The sequence below is a fragment of the Stegastes partitus genome, unplaced genomic scaffold, assembly GCF_000690725.1.
Source record: "Stegastes partitus isolate 25-593 unplaced genomic scaffold, Stegastes_partitus-1.0.2 Scaffold1283, whole genome shotgun sequence".
Classification (NCBI taxonomy): domain Eukaryota; kingdom Metazoa; phylum Chordata; class Actinopteri; family Pomacentridae; genus Stegastes; species Stegastes partitus.
The window spans coordinates 109,668-134,470 of NW_007579014.1; the positions used below are offsets into that span (position 1 = coordinate 109,668).

The window sequence follows — 24,803 nt, forward strand, 5'->3', positions numbered from 1 at the left end:
TCTTTAATAAAAATAGGTCATTAGAAATATTAGTACTTACTGATTTTGTCTGACTCTCTGATTTGGTAGTAAGCCTGGGTTGGGTTATTACTTGTTGTCGAATTCTGAATTCTGTAGTTAGTCCCTTACTGCAGCCCGTGTGCACCGTCTCAGACTGTGATGAAATCAAAGTATGTGGTGAAACATGATGGCAGGGAGGTTTAGAAAGCAGCTGAATTTAGGGCCTTTACCACTTAATGGCAAACACTGACACTTTTCTTCATTGTAATATGTGACTATTCCTAATTCACACTGTATAGTTTAATCTGATTCATCAAAAGTGCTGCCTCAGAATATCAGAGGAGCTGCAGCACAAGCTCGTTTCCATAGAGCACTCTGACTGTTTATCTTGGTTATTGTCTTAGGCACAATGAGCTTATTTATGTGAACAGAATGGACCCCACTTGGTTTGCAGCAATGCAATCACCATCACATTATAGTAATGCTGCTATCCATTGACAATTAGTGCACAATAATGTGCCTCACTTGCATTAATGTGATTGAGCATGTCTGTTAGGGATATGCATATATAACATCCTTTGCTTTGCTTTGCTTTTCGCCTCTCCAGTTAACCCTTCTCAAGAGAGCGTCAGTGGTCGATGATAGGATCCACCCTGACTGTCCAAACACCGCTCCCTCAGGGACATTAATTTCCAAGCAGCCCCATGAGTGAGTCAAAAGAGAGAAAGCTCACTAAGCATGAAGATTAGGGAGTAGAAATCACACTTCTCTATTAAAAAGTCTCTTTTTTTTCCCAGGGAGAAAGTCTAATGGCAAATTAATTTCCTGGAGATTAATGTACAAGGTAAATATTTTAGTACTAGTACTTATCTTTTAAAAAGTCTGAGGATGGTCACCCCCTTTTGCTCCCTTCCCCCTCCCCTGCTCTCCCAGTGTGTGTTGAAACAGCTTAGATGCATAAGGAGTCTAATGAGAGAAGAGATTCCAAGCAGCCTGATGGCTCTCATCAATCACCTTTCTCCTTTGGAGGTGTGATGCCGGCCGGGGGAAGGGTTCATGGAGGGGCGGGCGAGTGGGGAGGGAAGGCATCAGGCTTTTAATCTCAATAAGTTAATAGCAGGGCCAAACTCCAAAGTCTTAGCAGAACTTCATCCTTGTTGTTAGCAAACAAGCAGCATGTACACAGGAGGCTGTCTCAGGAGCTGCTTGGCATTTCCACGTTACACAGTTAATTCGTGTTGCACCTGAAATTAGGAGATCTAACTAGAGTTTGTCGATATGCCCATAACGGCCAGTTAAAGGTTACTAAGTACTGAGCCAGCATAGGAAAACCAATCCAGAGGTCTACTGCAGCACATTCAGTATCTTAGTATGTGGTTATAAATATATAAGCAGCATATCTGCATGAGTCTTCATTTGTCTGAAGGCACATACAGTAGAGCCCAACCTAGACTTTGTTAACTTACATATTTCACAAACTACTTGCATTTTACCATAAAGACAAAGCTGGACTCTGCACCACTGTCTGCTCTGCTTTGATATGTACTCTGCTACATGTACTGTTTTATAGCCAAAGATAGTGTGTGAAGGAAAAAATGCTTTATAGGCCAAAATATATCCAAAGACTACCTGTAAGCGGTAGATGTAGCCTCCAGGTCAGAAAGCCAAAGCCAACATAAAAGGGCTTCAAACATCCATTCTTTCAGTCAGCAGAGGGAAACTCCTCTGGTTGCAAAAATAGGTTTGAATGAATGGAGGTCTTGTAGAAAATGACTCAACTTCTCACTTAATCTGTTACCTCCACCAGCGGTTTATGGTCTCAGTTGCTAGTTAAAAGTCTTTTTCAGTACAGCATTGCGTTCATTTAGTAAATTGTGGGCCCGTTTAGAGGAAAACAGACAATAAAGTTAGCATGGCGACTTTGTAATTGACGAACCACATCGCCTCTCAGTCGTCACACTTGATTTCAAAAGACCAAGATGGCGACGGCCAAAATCCAAACTCAAGGTTTCATAATGGTAGTTCCCAAGCAAACCTCCATCTTTTATTTACAATCTATGATGTGTATGTTTGTTGGTGCAAGAAAGACTGCAGGGTGATGCTAACATGTCCAAGACAAAAGAGCCAGTCTACGTGCAACATGTTTTACTTTTACAAGAGAAAAAAAAAAGATCAGATAAACCTCACACAAAGCAGTTAACACTCTAATAAACTTTGCTTTAGCACCATTGTCCCTGGAAATACGTTTTAAATTCATTATTGTAAGTAGGAAGTTATTTAGCAACATATGCTAATGTCAGCAGCTTTCCTCAGAGCAGATAAACACATTGCTTGAGTCTTCCTTTCCAGTTTTTCTGTTGTCTTTTTAGTGTCAGAAAGACGAAAAATTTCTACCACCTATACTTTATAGCTTGACAGACTAGCTATGGCTAGTTGGTGTCCAGGCCAGTGCCATTCCTACAGGTTTGAATAGACACATTGTCTTAACACAACTCATGTGTTCTTCACGTGATGGACTCATAGACTGTTTGTAAAATGATGGACTTTGCTACCATAATGTTACCATTCTGTATTTCTGAATTTGTCTTTTTCCGTGGCCCTACTCTTTAGAAACCAGATGTAAAGAACAACTGGTGGATCTGACTGAGAATTGAAGGACATGGCAATAAGGTCCTGTCAATCACAAGGTAGCCCCGCCCTAAGGAACACCCAGTTTTATTGCCTATTTTCCTCCAAATGATAGCATAATGTACCAAACGAACATCATACTGTATTGAAGGAGAAATCAAACTAGCGATTAAGACTATAAACTAGCTAAGGAAATGTTTGCTGAAGTAACAGATCAAATAGGAAGAAGGCTCATTTTCTCACAGACTTCTATATAATCAGACTTCTTTTTGCAACCAGAGGAGTCTCCCCCTGCTGGCTGTTAGGCCTCATTTACATGTAGCAAAAACGCTGATATTTCAATGCGTCTGGGCTTTTGGTTTACACGTAAATGAAGCTACAAGTCACCGAAAACGATCACATCTGAAAACTCCGGCCAAAGTGGAGATTTGGAAAAACTCTGTCTTTATGTTTGCAGGTAGACAGGAGGAGACGGAGTTTGACGTCAGTGTGCGACAAAAACGTCATCAGCGTCATATGAGTACGACCATGTTTACAGTTTGGCTACTGTGATAGAAATGGATGCTGTTAAAGTAGCGCTTGTTTTTACGTTTGTGCAGACGCTTCTTTGTCGGTCCAAACAAACGACCCTCGCGCCATTATCACTGAAGTAGCAGGAAGTAATTCGTGCCATTCGTTGTTGTGTTTTTTCCAGGATTCTGATTGGCTAGCATGGCTTCATGCTTCTCGTTACACTGCCCCCTATAGGTCTGCCAGCTCATAGCAGCTCTTAACGAAGTGTTTATGCGGCTTTGTGTAAATGAAGATTTTTTTGAAAATGATCTGGTGTGAACAATGTTATTTTTGAAAACGTAGATCCGTGTTTTAAAATACCCGGCTATGTGTAAACATGGCCTCAGAAAGAATGCACATTTGAGGCACTTCTGTGTTCATTTTTCAGGGAATACATCCCTCTTTTATATAAAGTCTGTGGTTTGTGTGATACCATGTGCTGGATGTCAAAAGCATGTTTCGCATATTATTCCAGGGGTCTTAACAGTTAAATAAAAACCCAAAAAGTCTGGCCAGACATTAAACGTCTACTCCACTCACAAAGTTATCATTATTAGTTAGCGCGCTACAGTTCATGGACTCTGCTAGCAGCCTGCTTTTGTCTACTTCTGTCTCGAATCAAGGACGCATTGTTGTGTTTAAACTTCAAGTGATAAATCTGCCATTGTTATGAAGCTTGACAGGCATAGCATAAGTAACAAAGAAGACGAAATTGAAAATTATACAGTCTTTGATGTGACTATGGTATGCCTTCTAATTACATTTTTCTGTAGCAGTTTGTTCCTCCCTGAGCATTACATTATTGTTGGTGTCATATCAGATATTATATCACAAAGAGTGTTACAGTCATTAAGTGACGGGTCAAACATTCTGACCGTGACTTTATGAGGATAATATTGTATTTGTCTCTTTGTCCCCTTTGGTGTATCAACGTGACAGCTGTGGTTCATTAATTATCTCCTCACTGGACAATGTGTATGTGTGCTTCTGGAGGGAGAAGGGCTAATGTGGAAAATATGCAGAAAATGTATTTGGGTTGACTGTCCAGCTATTAATAATGATTGTGTTTGGATAAATAGTGCCCTACTTTCAGAATCTGTGGATCTAAATATTCCCAATAGGCTGCTTCCCTCCAGTATTGATTGATTGGTATAGTGTTTAAAGGTCATAGTCATAAAACATCAGGATGTAAATAACAGACTGTGATTTTTTTTTTAAACCAGTAGTTAATGTATTGCTTGTTGACTTTTTAAGTTATAGCAGTCTAGTGTTTGGATTACCATTTGAATTTAAGATTAGGTGCAGAGCAAATGTACTTTCTGATAAGACCTCACCAAAAAGGGGGACTGTAGGACTGCCAGACCTGTGATGCATATCTTCATACAGTGGTGTCTTTAATCATGGTTTCCGTCTGCAAATAGATGGACTGTTGTTCCTCCTTTTCTTCCACTGGTCTCCAAAATACTCAAAACCTGCTTTCATTGCATGCAGAGTCACGTGGAGACAAGACAGATGTGATGGTCTGTCTTGGCTTCTTCACAGATAATTAATTTGGCTGAGGGAATACAAAAAACATACTGAGCTGCTTTTAACCTGATTCAGACTGGCTCGGCCTTGATATGACTAAAAGCTGAGGTTCCGCTGATGGATGCGACGTTAACAGCTTCATTTAAATCTGCCTTTTCAGGATTGTCACCAAAATGCGTTCAATTGCTTTCAGTGGCCCAAACCTTGAGGACTGACCACCACATTTAGTTCAGTTTTTAATAGCCTGTGTTATCCAGTTCCATTCCCTAAATAACAAAAGAAAGCCTTCACTGTGCAACACATTCGCTCTGTTGTTACCTTGGGAGTTGAGTCTATTCATGTTTCCTCCAAGATTGAAAACACGTGTTTTGGTTTGTGCAGACATTTATCTGAATGTCTGGGCTGGCTTTGGCAAAAAGGACAGAATAAGCTTTACAGTGTTGTTGTTTTTTTGATCTTTCTTTCTCGTGGTCTTTATATCAGCGGAAACTGGTTTGCATGATGGAACTAAATGCAAAAAGATTTAACATTAGCTTTGAAATTCATTTGATAATTAATTTGAAAGAAATTAAATTTCAAATCTAATCGTTTCTGAATTATTAGCTGCTGTGCTCCAAATGAATTGAATTTGGATGTGATGACCTGACTGTGACCCTGATCTCGAGTGAGAATTAGTTTAAATGTTGTTGTTTAATTGGCTGGATTAATTAAAAGGAACTAATCTTACTGACTTGCGCGACACTGTTGACAACAATAATGGCTCATTTCCAACCATTTCTCCAGTAGAACAGGACTGATGGAATGTGACAACACCGCAGGATTTACAAATTACTTGGCTTTAATATTTATCCAGCGATCCTTGCTTTGCATTCATTAAGAGAGTCTAAAAACCAAAACAAAGGGGGTTTCATTTGGCTGCAACACTGCTCCACCTCAAGCAGGAAAAATCACCACGAAAGAACCTGATATGAGTGGAAACCACAAGCCGGTAATTTAATCAGAGCGACCAAAATCAAAGGAGGCAAAAGTTCAGGATCTGAATGCAATGAAATGTATCAGTTCCTTAGAACCTACTGACATAGCTCACTTGTGGAGGAGCAAGCCTCGACAGAAAGGGCTGAGTAATGAAGATGGATGCATTCTGTTATCAGGCAGCCACTTACTGGGGCCTGATGTAACCTTAAACATTGAGGATAGCTCAGTTGCACAAAGAATCTAATTAATGAATAGCAGCCATGAAAGAGGACAAGGCAAGTGTGCATTTGCAGATGAATTCCAGACACTAATCAAACGCTGTTTAAGTGGTTTTGGTTTGTCTCCAGAGTGAGGCGATATTTGGCGAGGACTTAAAGCAGTGTTTGCATGCTGACTTAATGACTGCATGCATCTTTCAGTGTTTTTATGTATGTGCCTGTGTACATATATGTGCTTTTATTCCTGTTTAACTGTTATATACACGAGTGCCAAGCCTGAAGTAAGAAGAACTGGATGCTTGGAATAGGTGCGAGGTTGCATTAGTTTGAGTTTATTACTCTCTGTTCTTGAGTCATACAACAATTCTGTAAGTGGAAAATGTTCTTGTTTTTGTTTGCAGCTCCACAGCTCAGTGCGTATTTCCACTTTTAGGATAAACAACCATCATTCAGCCAGTACCCGAGTTTGTGTCAGCCAGCGTTCTTTTGTAATGTGATGGTTTCGGATGCAGAACTCTTGTCTCAGAAAGGTGGGAGGTAAGAAGTCAGATAGTAACTAGGTCAGATCTTTTCACAGTTGGCTAACATTTTCACAAGCATCTTCATAGCCTCAGTCCATAACTCTAAATAGCTGTGCAAAACAAATATTTTAGCAGGTTTCATTTACAGTTGATCAAATAGAGCTTTGTTGCTGGGATTAACTATGGTTAAGCTTTTATCCACATGAGCTAGCTACCTGAAGCTTCATTCGTCTGAACTGACATCAGAAAATAATCACGTCAAGTCTGGATGAGATTGAGCTTTCAGAAAATAGGAACCATTAAGTGTCTCATGTGGTGAAACTCCATTGTAGTGTGTTTTGTATGTCCTAAAAAGACGAGATGATGAAGATGCTTTCTCCTGCCATTCCTCCAGACCCCTCTCAACTACTCGGCCTCCCAGCCTTACAAGCCAGTCAGAATTTCATTCAGTTTCTGCATAGAAACTAAAGAACTAATCGTCGTCCAGCTAAAAATGTGCATAGTCCTGCCCCCTTGCTGCTTGCAATGGGAGATACTCAGAATGAGCAGCTGCCTCTATGTCCACCATGTTAATTTGCCTTTTAAAGCTGCTTCAGCGAGCTCTAAAATGTCTCAACCACAAGCAAAGCACACTCAGTGTTCTGGCTGCAAGAGTGAACACAAGCGTCTTTATGCACTACCAGCTCTGAGGACCTGAGAACCCAGTGGATTACATTTATTTTTGATGGCAACATCCCCACAACAATAGAATAATCCTTTGTGTTAGCGTGTTGTGTGGCTAAAGTGGCTAATGTTACCAAGAGCTTTGATTGTATGTCCACAGGTGAGAACTCTGTGGAAACACTGCAGGACTTTTAGAGATGGTGGAAACTTCAGTAATAAAGACTTACTGTGGGTTGTTGTGTGCAACTTAATTCAACTGCTGCTTACATCTGTTTACTTCTCTCCTGCTCTCTGTGCTCAGATACACTGCAGTGTAGTACCTGTTCTCATTCACATTTATTTTTCTATTTGTGTTGTCAGACAATGGAACAAGAGTGAAATACTGACACTGCGATGCTGTCTAATAAATGCACCAATCACAAAATCAAAACCCAGGGTTATACAGTCATGATTGAATAAATGATTTTTGTGGTATTTTAAGCTAATAAACTAAAACATACATTCTGTGAACATGTGAGACTTTCGCTGATTTGATGAAAAGATGCACAATACGGGACCTTTGAGCTGATGATGGCACAAAACTGTGTTATTACAGTTCATCCTCAGAGGGAAATGAACGCCCGAACCGGCTTTCATGACAGTCCATCCAGTAGGTGTCAAACAAAAGAGGGGAAACAGCAACAGCGTGCATGCGCCTTCCATTGTGTTCCTGTCTTTAGATTACTCAAGTCATTTTCATAACTACTGAGTTGACTGATTAGACGAGCTGTGTGACTGCGTGGTCGAGTCATGAGACTTCCTTCTCTCTCTTATCCAGTACCAGCTGCAGTGGAGTTCTCCGTGGCGGTCGGTGAGCTTCCAGTGGCAGACGTGGCTCGTGCTGATCACCATGTTTGTGTTGCTGGGGCTGGTGCCTTACGTTGTTTACTGCATGATGACCGCCTTCACCAACCCCGCTCCTCCCAGCGCCTTTAAAATAGCAGCAGCCTCTTTTGGTATCCTGACAGAGATCCTGCTCATCAAGTAAGTGTTAAATGTTTCATCAACCCTCACATCTGAAACATTTTTAAAGTGTCCTTGGATTGAACTTCCTACAACACGCGGTCACCGTGATGAACCAATAAAATAATAGTCTCTCCACACCGGCTGCATTCTTGTCTGCCAAATATGTAAAACAATATTTTCATGTAACATTTCATTTTTATGTGAGTTTCAAAACAAGAAGCGGTGAGTGCCCGTGTCATCCAAATAATCATCTCTGAAAACATGTTTTTGTCTGACCCCCAGCGCCCCCCACCTCTCTTGTTTTCACTTCCCATTTTGATATTGCTAATTGGAACGATGCCTGCGGTACTGTAAACCATTAGTAAATGAACAGTCTGTTTTTATTAACATCTAACTTGTAAATAATGCATTAGATTCCTGGCATAAACAATATCTACTCTCTGATTAGAAAGCAACATATGGCAGCTACTGTAATCAGATTACAAATACAGGTTATGTAATCTGTAAGTGCCTAAAGCAGTTACTCAGTCAGGCTGCGCATTTCTGATAAATATCTTTTTTTTTTTTTTTTTTTAGAATTATGTCTCCTAATCGTATTTTTGAAAATCAAACCACAGTTTTAATGACTTGGCTTCATTAACTGAACTGAATGCTGGATTCAGACGAGCTCTCCTGCTTTACAACATTCATTGTAAAATATGATGGGGGGGGGGTAGCAGTAGTGACCCTCCAATCATGCCAAACTGCTCTTCGTGCCAGTAGCAAAATTAAAACTTTGTGTTCTACATGTGTCCTTCCTCCAGTATTTGTCTTAACTAAAATAAGGGAGGCTGTTTGTAATTAACTCAACAAGCCTGTAACTTTTTTTTTTTTTCCCCCCATTAACCGCCTTTGCAAGGAATGTAGCTAGTCAACTGGTAATTAATAAATATAGTGGCAGTGGTAATGTGCTTCTGCATCATTATGCTGTTGAAGCCCTTATCCAGGCTGGTAATGAGCTGTAATTTTATGACAGGAAATTGGTTTGTTTACAGCACGCTCAGCAGCTTCAGACGGCCTGCATTCTTGGCACATCTCGACTGCAGGTATTTGCATTGTTTGAGTTGAAAGAGTTTCAAATAGCTAAAATGCTAACGCTTCATTCGCAGCAACTCATTATTACAGATCTGTGTTGTTTTGAAGCTTCAGTGAGGAGCCATTCCTCAGATCTTAATGGGCTACACCAAGTGCAGTGAGCGGGCTCTCTGCTGACTGATCCTTACATTGTTGCTGGTACAATGGGGAGGTTGGTGGGTGCCGTTATTAGGATTGGTGGTCTTCGCAGACCCGTGCCCCATGGTGCTTGTGCTGCCTGGGATGTGCCAGCCTCCTGCTGCCCCCTGTCAGTGTGCATCTCAGTCACACGTCGGCCCCGGGGGTGGAAACCCTTGTAAGGAGCAACTCCCCCACCCCCATCTCTCACCCATCACTCGGCCTGTTAGTCTTCCAAACAGACCAAAATAAACAAGCAAGAGTGACCTTTTATTGTTTGCACTGTGTTGGATCCATGTTGTGCGCTCGTGATCACAGCAGTCATGCTATTCTGTTGGCGGGGGGGTGAAAGTGTGTTGCTGTCCTCCCTGTGACTAAGTCTCTGTGTCGCTATTACCTGTTGTCTGTTGCCATGGCTACAACACCTCAGATGACAGCTTAGTTTGCCATAAAGCAACTGAATAACCATCATTTTTAATGGAAATTGGTCTTTACAGGAGTCCTTGGAGTTACAGGAGTTTACATTTGCGCCTTTGTCTCCTTCGAACTGGAGAGCATCAGTTAGTACATTTACTTGAGTACTGCACTTTACTTGAGTATTTCCAAGTTGTGATGCTTTCAGTGCTGTGGTTACTTTGATTTTACATGAAAGAAGATCGACTTTTGTTTAGAAAAAAGATGTGTACATATAAAGGAAAGGCCTTGATTTCTTCTTCAGTTATTGTGTATTATCTGTGGTGCTGTAGCGTTACCATCCATTGGTCGTTTTCCCCCAAAAAGGGACTTGCATGTATTTTTAGGGCTGCACCAACTTTTGTGCATAACTACAGGAACTGTCCTTGTAAAACATCTATAGGGGGGAGAATAAAGTACCTGCTTTAGCACAGGTACCTCTGAGCAGCCCTGAAAAATATGCAGGTCTCAACACAACTTTGTTAAAGTAGGTGAAGACAAAGCTGATTGGTTCAGTTTTGGAGAGGACAGCTGTCACAGGAAATCGCTGTATTAAGACACGTTGCTGGGTTGTTGGTAAACTTGTTATTTTATACAATATGGAGAATATCAGAGATTTTGCAGATTCAAGGGAGAGGCACGGACTCATTACAAAAGCAAATTTTCCGTTATACTTATCCACATGGACACACATAGACCAGAGTTTTAAAGAAATCTTTACTTCAGAAGCCATTTGAATAAAATCTTTGTCAAATTACCTAAAACACTGTTTGCGTGTGGATGAGGGACCCAAATGGAGAAGAAAATAGTCCTTTTACATCGACCTAACAACGGTTTCACCATCAATTAATTTATCAACTCTTTCACAAATTACTCAATTAATCTGAATAATTAATTTTCCTCCAAAAAAGCAAAAAGACCGTTTAAGTTAAATTCATTTTATTCCAACAAACTGTATCTCATTGCATGTTGCAGCAAAGTACAAAATGGTGATAAAGGTTTGCATTTTAAAGTGTAAAACTGCAGACGTAAACTGGAAATGCAACCACGATATATATGTATGGATATAAAGAGAGCTTTTTATTTAAGTCACAGATGTAAATCCAAAAGTCCACATTTATATTAAACGCCTGGAAAAAGTGAAAAAGTTTGGTCTGTGTATTAAAACACGTGGACACAGAGGATATTTTACAAGCAGCAAAAGAGACTACTTTTCTTCCTATTGTGTGATTTTTCTCTGACTTTGGTGGCAGCTTTAAATTCTATTAAAAAATAGACAAATTCACAGCTCATGTTTAATGTATTTGTGCTGTGATTTCATCAGATGAGGCTGCAGTTATAGAATCAGGAGCAGCAGCTATGAGGTGACTGCCGGTTAACATGTAGTCTTAATGATTCATGTTTCAGTCATACTGTCTGACAATGGAAGAATATGTAAATGAAAACAACTTAATTGGGAATTTGGCTGTTTTAAAAAAACACTGTAAGTGAGCACAGAGAGCAGGAGAGAATCACACAGAAGCGCCTCCTGTGTGTTTTCTCTTCAGGTGTTTGTACGTTGTTTGTGTCCTGCCATCCAAAACTCTGCACAGCGTACAAACCGCCGTTTTGTTCCGTGATTATCTGAAATCTCCCAGACTGTAGAAGCATTGAGTCTTTGAAAACTTTTATACTGAGCCGAGCTGGACTTTGCTGCTGTTGTCTAAAACCACTAAAAGCACCGAGTCTATCTGACCACTGAACGGAGCCGATAACAGCTGATGCCGAAACGCAAAAATGGTGTATTGATATTTATTTTTTAAAAAGCGTTGTCAATGCATTTTCAGCGTCTACATCATCAATCATGCCGACCAATCGCGGACCCCTTAGTTTTGCAACGTGTTCGTATCGGTGTGTATCAGGCTTTAGTTTACAGTGGAGCTCAGGAATGTATGGTTTGTTCTGACTCAAAGTCTACAGACCAACTCCGCTCAACTAATCCCTCAGTCAGTGGCGCTCCGGCTTCCTTTCAACATTTTGACCCTCCAAAATAATCTTTTGTTTGGCCTCCTTCTTCCTGCTGCAGGTCTGTTATTGGACACATTCACAAAGTCGCATGACATTTGTCAGGCTTGAACTGCCTTTCAGAGGGCTGTCACACAATATGCACCCTCTCCTTCCTTCACTGTCACGGCGAGAGTTTGCGGCGCTGAGACAGTGCCCTGACCATGCAGCTCTGCGCTGTGAATTTTTATATGCCATTGCCTGGAGGTTAGAAACTCTCATTATGCCGTGTTAGATTTATTAAAATAGATTATGGAAATGTTAATTAAGTCATTAATTACATTATTTAAGCAGCATTGACAGATAAGGGAGTGTGTGTGTGAGTGTGTGTGTGTGTGTGAGGGGGGTGTCGAGCTCCCTGGGTGGTTTAAAAGGATGTGATTGGTGACAAGGGACACTGTGGAGATGGCGTCTAACCGCTAGCGCTGACATGATACAAAGTGGCCTACACTGCTCTCTCACCTCACGCTACTGTCTACAGCAGTTTGCAGAGCTGCCTGAGGACGAGTAGCTCATCGCCCTTTTGCAGATACATAAGTGCACACATGGCTACAAATGTGCTTTTTTTCCTTTAAGTGGCGACTACGCAAGAGGATTTGGGGACGGAGAACACGGCGCACTTCTTTGATTCCGCTTTACATTCTGAACATTTGGACGAAGCGTTTTGCGGTGACATTTGAGCAAAGGCCTCAAACCATATTTCCAAGCTGTTCCAAAGGAAAACACAGCGGCGCAATTGTAAGATGAATTACCCACGAGTTGATACTATGGACTCTCTTATCTGTTGACAGTTTAGTTACCACAAAGCACAAGAAATGTGTTTTCCAATTCTCTGAGAATTGAGCTTTTCTTTGTCCCATCAAACCTATATTAAGGGAGGGAAAATTGCTCTGATCACACTTGATAAGAACAAATGATAGATGTTGTAAACAAGCAGAATGCTTCAATTCTGATCTGAGGCATTGATTTGCCTCCGAAGCCAATTACTGTGTGGACTGTGGGGTTATGCGTTCAGTCAATCTACTGGGAGAGGCTTTTTTTTTCTCCTTTCCTGTCCAGCAGATTATTTTGTTCCTAAAAATGTTGCATCAAAATGTATGAAAACTCATATAGTTGAAGAACTACAGGTGAAAATAATGAGTCTTGATTCCTCAGGTCCTCCATCAGGTTTCCACGCAGCACTGAAAGGCGTCTGTCTTGATATTAAGTGTCTGCTGATTGTAGGAAATGATACAGCGTGCGGCCGTTGGCTCCACCTCAGAGTCAGGCTGTCATGATTAGCTCATGCGTCGGTCACATGAACCTCATGATAACTAACTGATTGCTGAGATAGTTAGTATGCGTCAACATGAAGAACCACATAAAAGCACTTAGACCTCTCCCAAGACTAGAAGATGCTTTTTCCAGTAATGCAGCAGCTGCAAGACAATAAGCACCAACAATGCTCCATTGTTCCATTTCCTACGTGCTCATCGAACTGGAGTCACGTCCAGCGAAAACTATTTGTTGTTTTGGTGCACTCAGACTTAACGTCGCGGTCGAACCTATTGGATTCTACAAACAAAAAGTCTGCAAAGGCCGATAAAGGTTTTGTTCCTGTAAACGTTTGCACCACCTTGCATCTGCCCCGAGTTCCTGCAACAGAAAGTCACCTGTTGGGATTCAAGGAACCAAACTAAGCTGAATTGAGTTATATATATACATCAGATTTATTTGTTCTTCCACACAAAAGAGTTAGTCATGTGAGTTCTCAGCATTCTGTGCCAGTGTCAATTTTGGTACCTGATTTTGATTTAGTTGAAATAAACACAGTTGTTTTTACAGTGCAGTGTTTTAGTCAAGCTTTAGCCATTTGATCTTTACTAGTTTTAGTCACAAGAACTGAAATCATTGTTGCCTAGCCTATCTTCAGTTACATTCAGGCTCATTTCTATGTTTTTATCTGCCAGGCACTTTGAGGCCACTGCCGTCTCTATCTTTGTTTGCAGTTAACATGGCCGCAGGTGGTTTTTTTGTTGTTGTTTTTTGGGGTTTTTCATGGCTGCAGGTGTTGTTCTGGTCCATGGATCAGTGTCCACGTCCCTCTGCTTTGCGGTGATATAACAGGCTCCTCAGTAAATCCAGTTATTGTCATTCTAAACTCTGAACCACGCTCTCAGTGATGTTAACGTTACATCCACATCACCTGATGATGTTCCATTAGCTTAGGTTTTTCTAAAAGTTGTATTTCTCCTGACATGTTGCTTTAACCAGGAGCTGCAGTTCCACAGACGCTGCACCTCACTGAAGAACAAACGGTGATTAGTTCATCTTGAACACTTTATGGCTTAGGTTTTATTTACTGAAGAGAAGAGCTAAACATTTTGTTATAGTTTCAGTCTTAAAATGTTACTTTTTGTGTAGTTTTTCTTTCAGTTTTGTTGTAAAGTAATCAGTTGTCAGCAAAGATTTTTTGTCACTGGCATACGAGGTGCGTCAGAAAAGTTCCAGGACTGGTGTCATAAAAGATGTATTTCAAACCCAAACCATAAACTACCAGTTTTCTCCTTCAAGGGAACAAAGAGATCCTGTGACGTTTGCTTCGTTTGAGAAGAGGAGAGAGTTGTGGCAGGACAAGTGGTGGCTGCTTCACCATGACAATGCGCCTGCTCACAATGCCCTGAGCATCCCACAGTTCCTGTCTGAGAAGAACATCGCCGTGCTGGACCAACCTCCATACTCACCCCACCTGGCTCTGTGGGATTGTTTCCTCTTCCCCAAGCTCAAGGGGGTCATCAAGGGGCCCCGTTTAGAAGACGTGGACGACATCAAGATGACTGTGACGATGGAGATGCAGAGGATCCTTCCAGGAGTGCATGGCGGCGTGAAGAGAAGGCTGGGGAAGTGAGTTAGACTCCAGGAGGATTAGCTGGAACGGGAAAACTCGTAGTTTGTAGTTTGGATTTGAAATATGTCTTTTGTGACACCAGTCCTGAAACTTTTCTGACACACCTTGTATACCAGGACTGCCACTCCACCGCCAAGTGTTTGCTCAAAGGGAATTATTGGATTTGTTGGATCTTGACCTTGACTGTGTGTAGTGCCCTGACATGACTTATTTTGTGAAAAGGTGCTAAAATTGAATTGGATTAAATAGAATCTTGGTGAGAAACAACAGCGTGTTAGCCGGAGGTGGTCGCAGTGTTTTGGCTCATCAGTGTACACAGATGATTTAAAAAAGGCTGGACGTTACATCATGTGAGGAGGACGAGGAGCACTGTGGATCCAGCAGGAGTCTCCCACACACTCTGAAGACTCAGCTAATGGGAGGAGAGGGACTTAATAATGAGATTAGGATTATGTTATTACACTAACAAAGTTATTTGGTGTCAGCCAGAGTGTGAATGTAGCGAATTAGACTTTGGTGACAGAAATGTGTGAGAGGAAGCAGTCGGACCTTCCCTAATGTTCTGGCGGTGTTTTCTCAGGTGTCTGTCAAGCTACCTCAGTGGTCGGTACCGGCAGGCCGAGCAGAACTCCTTCATACTCCGGCCCAGAGGCTTTGAGGAGGACGGAAGCAGCCCGGGCCGCTGGGATCGGTCCGAGGCCGCCTCGGCAGCGGTAGGTCGCGCTTCGGCGGCGGCGGCGGCGGCGGCCTCACCCACTCAAGTGGAGGAGAGGAGAGTAAAGTGGATGTGTTGCAGAGTGGATGTCTCGGCTTCTTTTTCTGAACAACCAACATGAGGAGTTTACAGAACACAAGGCGAGAGTAAATCCTTTGGGTATTAGATGTGTCTAACACCTATTCAGGTTATCACATCAGTATATCAGTGTGGCATTTATGAGATTTTACACTTTAAAACCTATTTTTGAGGTGTAAAATATTCTTGTTTTCCTCCATGTCAGTCCTTACACTCTCAGTGTTCAGTGAATATATTCACACGTATTGCAAATTGATGATAAGGAAGAGAATGCACGCAGCCTGCATGAGTGTGTTCAGGCTCAGCGAGGGAAAAAAAAAAAAGCCTGAAATCACTCTCTTTCCTTAATGATGCCCACACAGAGACAATGGGGCGCCGCTCTGATTAGTGTCACCTGTCCTTGTGCATCTCATCAGCTCCATTATGGCTCCATCTCCCTTGCTTCTTCTGCTAATTGAATAGCCCGTGAAGTGGTGACGAGGACGGGGGCGAGAGCAACGTCTGTCCCGCTGCTGCTTCAGAAATGAGAGTAAAGCTTCCCAGAGAGACACTAGTTCTTAAAACATAAACCATTATCATACAGATAGAAAAAGTGTTAACAAGTAGCCCTCGTGTTAGATTAACATCATGTTGACTGCAGAGTGTTTTCGTGTATAATAGCTTTGAATTAGCATTTACTGTATATTTCAGAGGAATCAGGTGCGTTCTCACCTAGAGTTGGATGAGCGGGTTGCAGGTACCACAGGACGCTCCACAGATTCATTCATTCATTTGTGTGATTTAGCCCAAGCAGCTTCTGGATGTTTTTTGCCAAATTTCTACTGGACTCATTTATCTCTGCAATATATAGTACTGCACCTCTATGGAAACAGCACTGCCATGGCGAGAAGTAAAGAGAATTTTAAAAATGTACTCCAAAGAACATTGGAGTTCCTTGTACAAATATTTTCTTTTTTGCCAAGATTTTAAACGAGACGCGCAAAATAGTGATTTTGATGCAACATCACTTTCAGATTACAAGCTTAGATTCTGTACATTGTTCTGATTGAACCAGAAGTCACACATGGTTAGCTCAAAGACTGTCGGAAAGTTTAAACGCCAACATTTTTTTTGTAACTTTTAACAGTTTCGGTCCAATAAAGGTTGTCATTTTGGTGATTAAAAAAAAAAAAAAAAAAAAAAGATAATATGTCTTTCACACCTGCTGGTGAGTTTTGGAGTTCAGAGAGTCAGCTTACTAATTAAATTGCTTTCAAGTCCCCAGATCCCTCAAAATGTCAGTACAGTTTACTGCAGAACAACTTATTTTGTGGATTGCTTATACTGAGCTGCTATCAGTCGGTAGCACATACAACCTTTAGTTCACATGAACTGACTAAAACAAACGGATCAGAAACAACAAACATTCTGATAAATGATGTGACTGAAACCATATTGTCAGAAGGATTGTTTGAGATGTACTTGGGTTTCTTTAGCTTAGCTCCACTAACATGGGGAAGGCGGGGCTTATTGCGTTCCTTGCAGCCTGCCACCAGGGGGCAATCAACATTTTTGGGGTTTTATTCTGGGAAGCTGTGATATAGTCCATCTTTACATATTGGGTAATATCCAGTACCCATACTCTCATACCATTTAGGAAACCAGAAAACGGTTCTGTATGTGCCGCTACATAAGCCAGCATGCTTTTCCAGCCATTCAGACCCACAATCCTCTGCAACAGAAGACACAACACGGTGTCTCGCTCCCTAAACAAGCCTGAGCTGCTGACAGCACATAGACAGGTGACAACTCATTTCAGTATTCATTAATATGTATGAATACTACGTGCATGCAACAGTATGTGCTTTGTAGGCGCAGCTGCAGAACTGACTGAAAGTAAAAAGACAAAGTATGTGATCTGGAACCACAGTTAGTGGTAATGGTAGTGAGGACCCTCCCCCAGCTCACAACTCAGGTTCTCAAATGTAAATTTGTCGTCCGCACACTCGAGCCGAGATACCATGAAGGCAATGCTGAATAAACCCTGAAGACATCATCCAGGTTGCTTCCTCAGACCTGACAAAGCTCCTCCGGAGCCACAGAAGACCTCATACAACTGCTTTAACTGTTCTCCTGTAATGTTGGCTGTAAACAAATGCTTCTCTGTAAATGTAGTTCATAGGAAACTGCCTTGTACATTAAATAAGTGAACGTTGTTACTGTAAACCATTATTGAACCACTATGTTGTTCTAAAGCTTTTATATATGGAAGCAAATAAAATCTGAGGCAGGCCTCTATCTGATGTTTACATTGAATGGTTTTTGGGTCGGTCGATATTTAGTCAAGAGAAAATACATGAAAACCTTGAAATATAAAAAAAGCCCTCTTTTATTTTGATTGGATAAACATTGCCAGCTGTGATTCAGGGCTGTAGTGTTGGTGTCTCTCCTGCCAGGCAGGAGCTTTGCCGTTATCTGCATGTGCCTGAGGCACAGCTAATGTAAAAAGATCCACCTCACTCTGCTGTGCTCTGCTAGCAGTGAGCTCTGCAGGCTTATCCTGCTCAGTCCCTCTCCGTTTCACCTCTCGGTCACAGCCAAGTGACTCTCAGCTGTGCACCACCTCAGTTCGGGCCTTTCTGCGGACAGAATAGAAGAAGTATGGCGCTATCTCACACTGCTGTATCTGTTAAATGCCACAACAACAGTGTCCCCATGCCTGTATGGTTCCGGGGCTTAATGTGTGCGTGTGGGGCCAGATGGACACTTTCATGAGTGTACGAGTGTGGATTATTCTGCAGGCTACATCTGGGGCTCCACATGGCACAGCAGACTGCGGTAAGAGAGGCAGGTGGGCACGTGGGGAGGGCACACCTCCAGTGGGCTCTCTTACATCTATACTCACCGACAGGGCATCGCCGCAAATGGCAGACCGAAAGGTTACAAGACCATCCTGCAAGACAAATGCTTCTCTGAATCCCGGCAAGTCTCTTCTTCTGTCCTTAATTTCCTGTGTAACAGCAGCTTTCTTCAAGTCTCAGACGTGACTATGGTGTTCTTTTTTTTTTGGTGTTTGTTTGTTTTTCACATTACATTTGTTTAGGAGACACTTTTGTTCAAGAGATATTTCCCCATATCCACACACTGGGAATGGTTTGGGCGGAGTGTCTTACTCAAGGACACTTAGTTGTGTGAACAAGAGGAGCCAGGGAATGGGCCGCCGCTCCTCTGATTAATGGCCTACCTACTCTACCACCTGAGCTACAGCTGCCCATAGTATGAGCATGCCACCGCCATCAACACATTACGGCATTATGCTCTGGTTCATTATTGTCAGTGTTCATCACTGGTCAAACGGGCAGCTTAGTGGCCGGCAGACAATAGACAGGAATACTGTATAAAACACCAGCAATCAATCATAGTAAATCTGCAGAATGTTAGCTGGCAGTTGTATAGTTTACAAAATGAACTTTTTGTTTACAGTGAAAGCAGTATTAGTAGTTTGTTTCTTTGGATGGAGGATGCACCAACCTTTGAACACACCAATGGCATAATATGACTTTATATTGTTGAAACGAAAAAACTGACATTAGAATTTGTAGTTTTTCTGCAAAATAAAAATATACAGGAATGTTCATCAGATGGCTGGACTTGGATGTAATTATTCGTTGTAGAGTAATTGGGCTCATGTTGTAGGAGAGCAAGTCATTTTTAAAGAGCTGAATACTCTAAGACTTGAACCGTTTGGATCTTTTCTGGTGTAACGCTGATAATGTGCCCAAACTTATAAACTGCCGGTGAAAGTTCTGTAGTAGTTTACAGTTATTCTGTTTGGCTTTCGTTTGAATTACTAAAAAATACATTGCATGTTTGTTCTCATTTGTTCAAACTTGATTTTTTTTTTGAGGTGGACTTGAAGTCACCGTTGTCTATAGAGCCCATTTAAAACAGCAGCCTTTGAGCCAGTTAACAAGTTTAAATATCAAGATTTAGACCCTGCAGTGTCTTTAGGATGACGATGGGGATGAAAGCTGAAAGTAAAACCAGAATTATCCTTCGAGCTTCTACCAATTTTTTATTTAACATTTAATTTGAAAAGCTCTACTTGTCTGAATGCACGTTAATGCTTCTGCTGATCCAGCGCTCTTTTACGAACGCACAAACAGCAGCGTTGCGTCCTTCAGCTGGGTTGATCTCAAACTCAGAGGATTTTTCAATCCCTCCGTTTGAAACGTGGCCTTTGTGGCAAATGTCTTCAGCTGCGTTCCTGTTTGGCGATGTGCCCGTGACATCTGACAGTCTTGATTTACTGATGCTCGATAAGGACAAAAAACAAAACAGGATAACAACTTAATTCTACACGGACCTCTAAGAAACACAAATGCTTACATTTATAAAGAGTTGTGAAGGGCTGTTTCCAAGCACTGGAGACATTTGTGTAAGAAAATGACGTCCACGTTTTACTTCCTCACATCACAGAAGCTGCATGTTGAGGTCAGTGAAATGAACAGCCTGCTGTATTAAAAGCACCTGACAACATATGCACGACACCTATTACGTTCATTTCAGCGAGGTTCGTCTCAAGACCGACAGCGTAACACTTTAACAGCATCAGCACGCCGCGTGCTCCCCGACAACAGCCCTCGTGTATGTTTGGAGCTGATTTCAGAGCAGTTTCTTTCTGACATTGTGCGTCGGGATGATTTTGTGTTCAGGCAGGGACAGAAAATCATTGAGATTTCAGGAACAGTGATGTTGGAAGTGGAGCTGAGTGTGTGTTACAGTCTCTGCAGCAGCTTTTAACACTTACTAAATTACAGCGCGTCCACGCCCATGCTCGATATAAATCCGTCAGAGGTGAGAGTGGCGGCGGCGGCAGCGGCGGCGGTGGTTACGTCTTTTCATTCAGTCATTGTTGAAATTTAATGAACAATTTGGAACATGTCTCTCCACTGAGTTCAGATGTGCATCCTTTCGTATGAGCAGATTTAAATCGGGTGTTTACTCAGTAAAAGCAGCGTGTTCCTCACTCTCACACCCATCGTGTCATATGATAGCACACTGTGCTCTTTTAAAAGGGCAGCCGACCCTTGTAGCTCAAAATTTAATGACTTTTAACTCTTTCCGACGGATTGATGGCTACATATGAGAGTTGGCATAGGATTTTAAGGACACAGGAAGCGCACGTTCAAGCAAATGTCACCTTGTGTGAATAGTTCTACCCCCACCGACCCTCCAAATAAAAAAAACAGCTGCATATTCTATTCGGGAGCAGGGCAGCGGGGCATCCATACAGGCATAATATCACCGAGTAGCCGATTCCCTGCACGGGCCTGTCGAGCATGATGTACGTAGCGGACCGGTATCTTCCCCAGCAGAGCTCAGATTGTTTTGATATTTTTATTAACATGTCCTCAATCATAAATCACCCCGGGGGAAGTGAGGCCGATCCCTCCTCTCCGCACAGCATCAGATTACAGGCAGAAGACAAAGTTATCGGACACCTTGCCACGTGTCTTGCGTTTAACACTTCTTCCACTGTTTGCGCGTGAAGACTTAAATTCAGTTTACATTCAAACATTAGGATGAGCCGAATACAATATACATAATATTATGTAAATGGACTCTCCCATACAGGGGCCAGGACTCAAAAGCAGCCTTCTATCCTTCATCTGTTTTTATCAACGCCGGAGACAAAACGGCTCGGACAGGCAGTAAGCTCTTCTTGCACTGTCAGGGTTTGATGTCGTATCGCTTTAAATAACCTCGCAGGACATCGTTTTGTGTTATTGTGCATCTTGTGATGTTATCTTCTCAAAGGGGACATATTAATGCATTGTTTAAGCACAATACTGTGTCCATTTGCATCACAATAAGACTCCTTTTTTTTTTTTTCTTTTTTTGGACTCCTCAGCAACCGCTCGGTGCCCCCCGACTCAGGCCAAGCAGCAGCCGAACCGTTCTGCAGCCACACACATTTTCATGTCACACTAACTTGCCAGTGTGCGCAAAACTGTCAGACTCTCTTAAAGGCCCTGGATGCTATGTGTAATTCCTTTAACACAAGGCCGTGCAGATATCCTTATCATTGTTGTAATGGCGTACTCATGCCACCCTGCATCCTGCGAGCTTGCACAAGGCAGCTGGTAATTCATTTAATTTATTCAACTCGACCCGCGGTGGATCAGACCGCGCCGCGCTCCTGTTGTGTTGACGGCCAGAGTACACGGCCGGACACTCGGCAGCCTTCGTCCTTCAGAGGTGATCTCAGGGTCACGCGTGGTTCTATCGCAGGCCAGAAAAACATCATCCAGGACATTCTGTCTGCGGCCAGATGCTCTGCGTTCACGAGGAACACGTGCGGGAACTCTTGTGAAAAGGTACGGAATCGATGTGTCACAACAACAAATCTATTGTTTTCTACTTGTAACAAAGACCTCACTCGATGAAAGCATTTTTCTGTCACCATCAGAACAGAGCTCGCCTTTGTTTGTTTAATATGTAAACACCATCTGTATTTTGTTTAATCCTCCTCAACAGGTAGCCAACTCTAAAGCAGATCCCCTGTCACTCACAACCTAGGACATTTGGCACTCTGACACACCGGTTCAAATCTGTGTGTTGGTGCTTCAAAGCAAATATCTTGTTCACATGTGGTCTGAAGCGCTGCGGGTGTGTTCAACGGGATCTCAGTCGGCGCAGAGCAGGAGCTTTATCTCTCCTGATGGATCTGGCTACTCATTATGAGGTGGACTCGTCTAATGAGCTCTGATTTCACAAAGGCTTTGGCTTCAGTTCAATCTAATATGACTGTGGGGCATTAATAGGTTTGGGTTGAGTTTGGTGAGCATCCTCAATGAACATTTTTATTTGGAAGTTGAATTCTGGGTGGTTTCCCACACATGTAGATCTTGTGTCTAATCAGCAAATTTGTAGGTATAGATTTTTAAATGCAACACTATCACATAGGAAAGAAAAACATTCACTCCAAGAAGCTGAAATCACAGAATTTAGAATTTTTAACTTTAAAAAAAATCCTAACACCGATTAGTCAGTTATCAGAATAGTTGGAGATTCATTTAATAATTGACCATAAATCGATGAATCTCTGCAGCTCTGTTGATTCATTCAGTCGCTGCAGCTACAAGTCGTCGTCCCAGAGCTGCTGGAGGCGACCAAATCAGAGCTAAAACTCAGAATTCATTCATAAACTTCTCTATCTGGATTTAAAATGAAACTTTTTTCTTCAATCTTGTTGAAGATTATTTTCATTGTTGATTATTTTCTGTATGAACCAATCATAATGTGATTACAGTGATGATGTGTTTGCTGCCGAATCAAATGACATTTATAGACACGTGTTTACATTCAGTAGTTATTTACTGACTGTATGTGGTGATTTTCTTTACTATAATCCAGTGTTTCTGTTTGGCAGGACTCACATGTACGCGCTGTGTTAATGTCTGACGGTTGGCGTGCCAGATGCTCGTGGAACGTCTTTGCTGGCATGATTGACATATTAGCAAAATGCAGGGCTGCCAATAACAACTATTTCTCTATCAATTACTCCATCACCAAGGAGGTGGTGATATCTGCAGCAATGTGCCACATGTTCTTCAGGGTATATCACAGCATAGTGGTTGTTAGCACAGTGAGAGCAACGTCGCTGCCATCACTGCTAATATGGCAGCGCTTTGATTTGACTGATAAAAGCTGGGATTGCGTGACATTAACTACCAGAACTCTCTACGTTCCACAAAGTTTTTTTTTTGACGTTTCCACTTTTTTTGTGTGTGTGCCAGCTGCAGATGCGCTTACTGCTTCAATAAGAGACAAACTTACTGCTAACTTTAAAGTTGCAGCTTTACTTTTGTGCAGAAATGTTGGGCCTAAAACCAAAACATTAATGCCACTGGATGCATTAGTGCTGTGATTATCTGTTAGATATTATATATATTAACATTTTAGATAAGAAGTTTATTCTTTTCAGAGTCACACTTCAACACTTCAGAGTCCATCTGGAGGATTTTCTTAGAAAATAGAACTAAATTAATCATCTAAGTAATTCTAACAATCCATTGTGCACAGAAAACCATGCATCATACGAGGTGTGTCAGAAAAGTTCTAGGACTGGTGTCACAAAGATATATTTCAAACTACAAACTAGGAGTTTTACCCTTCAGATGATCAACCAGCACATCTACAAAGAGATCCTGCAGAGTTTGCTTCGTTCAGTGCACCAGAAGAGGTGAGAGTTGTAGCAGGACAAGTGGTGGCTGCTTCACCATGACAACGCTCCTGCTCACAATGCCCTGAGCATCCCACAGTTCCTGGCTGAGAAGAACATCTCCGTGCTGGAGCAACCTCCCTACTCACCCCACCTGGCCACGTGGGATTGTTTCCTCTTCCCCAAGCTCAAGGGGGTCATCAAGGGAACCCATTTAGAAGACGTGAACGACATCAAGATGGTTGTGACGACGGAGCTGCAGAGGATCCAGAAGAATCCTTCCAGGAGTGCATGGCGGCGTGAAGAGAAGGCTGGGGAAGTGTGTTAGACTCCAGGGGGGATTACTTGGAACGGGGAAACTTGTAGTTTGGATTTGAAATATATCTTTTGTGACACCAGTCCTGAAACTTTTCTGACACACCTCGTATGTCTTCTTCCAAAAAGACTGAATGCATAAATAAGCCCAACATATAATTTTATTTTTTCATGAAACAGTTGAGAAAGTGCTTGTTGTTGCAACAAGAGAATGGACATCGTAAAACAAGAAGTATGACTATTGGAAATGTTCCAACAAGACAACATGTCCTCATGTCTCCAGAATACGCGCTGCCTATCTAGCAGCTCAAACTGTTCCAGTCCTACCACGACCTGCAGACTCTCCAGACTCTCACTTATCCGACATCTGTGGGATGCACTACATAGATGTGTCCAACAACGTGGTCCTGTCATTTAGAATGTTCACCGAGTCCATCAGGAAGAGCGGGACAACATCCCAAATGGAGAGCGGTGTCGTAGACCAGAAGTCATTAATGCACGTCTACCATTTGCATCACATGGCGCCACACATCTGTGAGGGTTACTGAGGTCGTCGATGTTGGCTTGTGGAATGTTTTCTCCCTTTTTAGCCTCTCCTCAAACTGACAGCAAATCTTTTTCTATGCAGCGATTCAAACATGTACATGCTTCTAAACTTTCCGTAGTGCAGATTGTTATGCAGCAGGGGCGTTACAAAGCTTTACATCGTCTCTAGAAGCTGCAGTGATTCTCCCGACAGCTTGGATGACCTCTCCGGTGTTGACTT

At 42.1% G+C, this 24,803-nt stretch overlaps 1 protein-coding gene across 1 annotated transcript in view; it reads left to right on the top strand.

Moving 5' to 3' along the window:
* The window catches only part of LOC103369405 (uncharacterized), an 85,747-nt gene extending 66,373 nt beyond the window's left edge, over positions 1 to 19,374 (top strand). The window contains exons 4-5 of the mRNA XM_008298113.1: positions 7,902 to 8,107; positions 15,304 to 19,374. Of these exons, the coding sequence (XP_008296335.1) occupies positions 7,902 to 8,107; positions 15,304 to 15,559 (462 nt within the window). The 3' untranslated portion in view covers positions 15,560 to 19,374. The remainder of the gene's footprint in view (positions 1 to 7,901; positions 8,108 to 15,303) is intronic.
* The last annotated feature ends 5,429 nt before the right edge of the window (positions 19,375 to 24,803 follow it).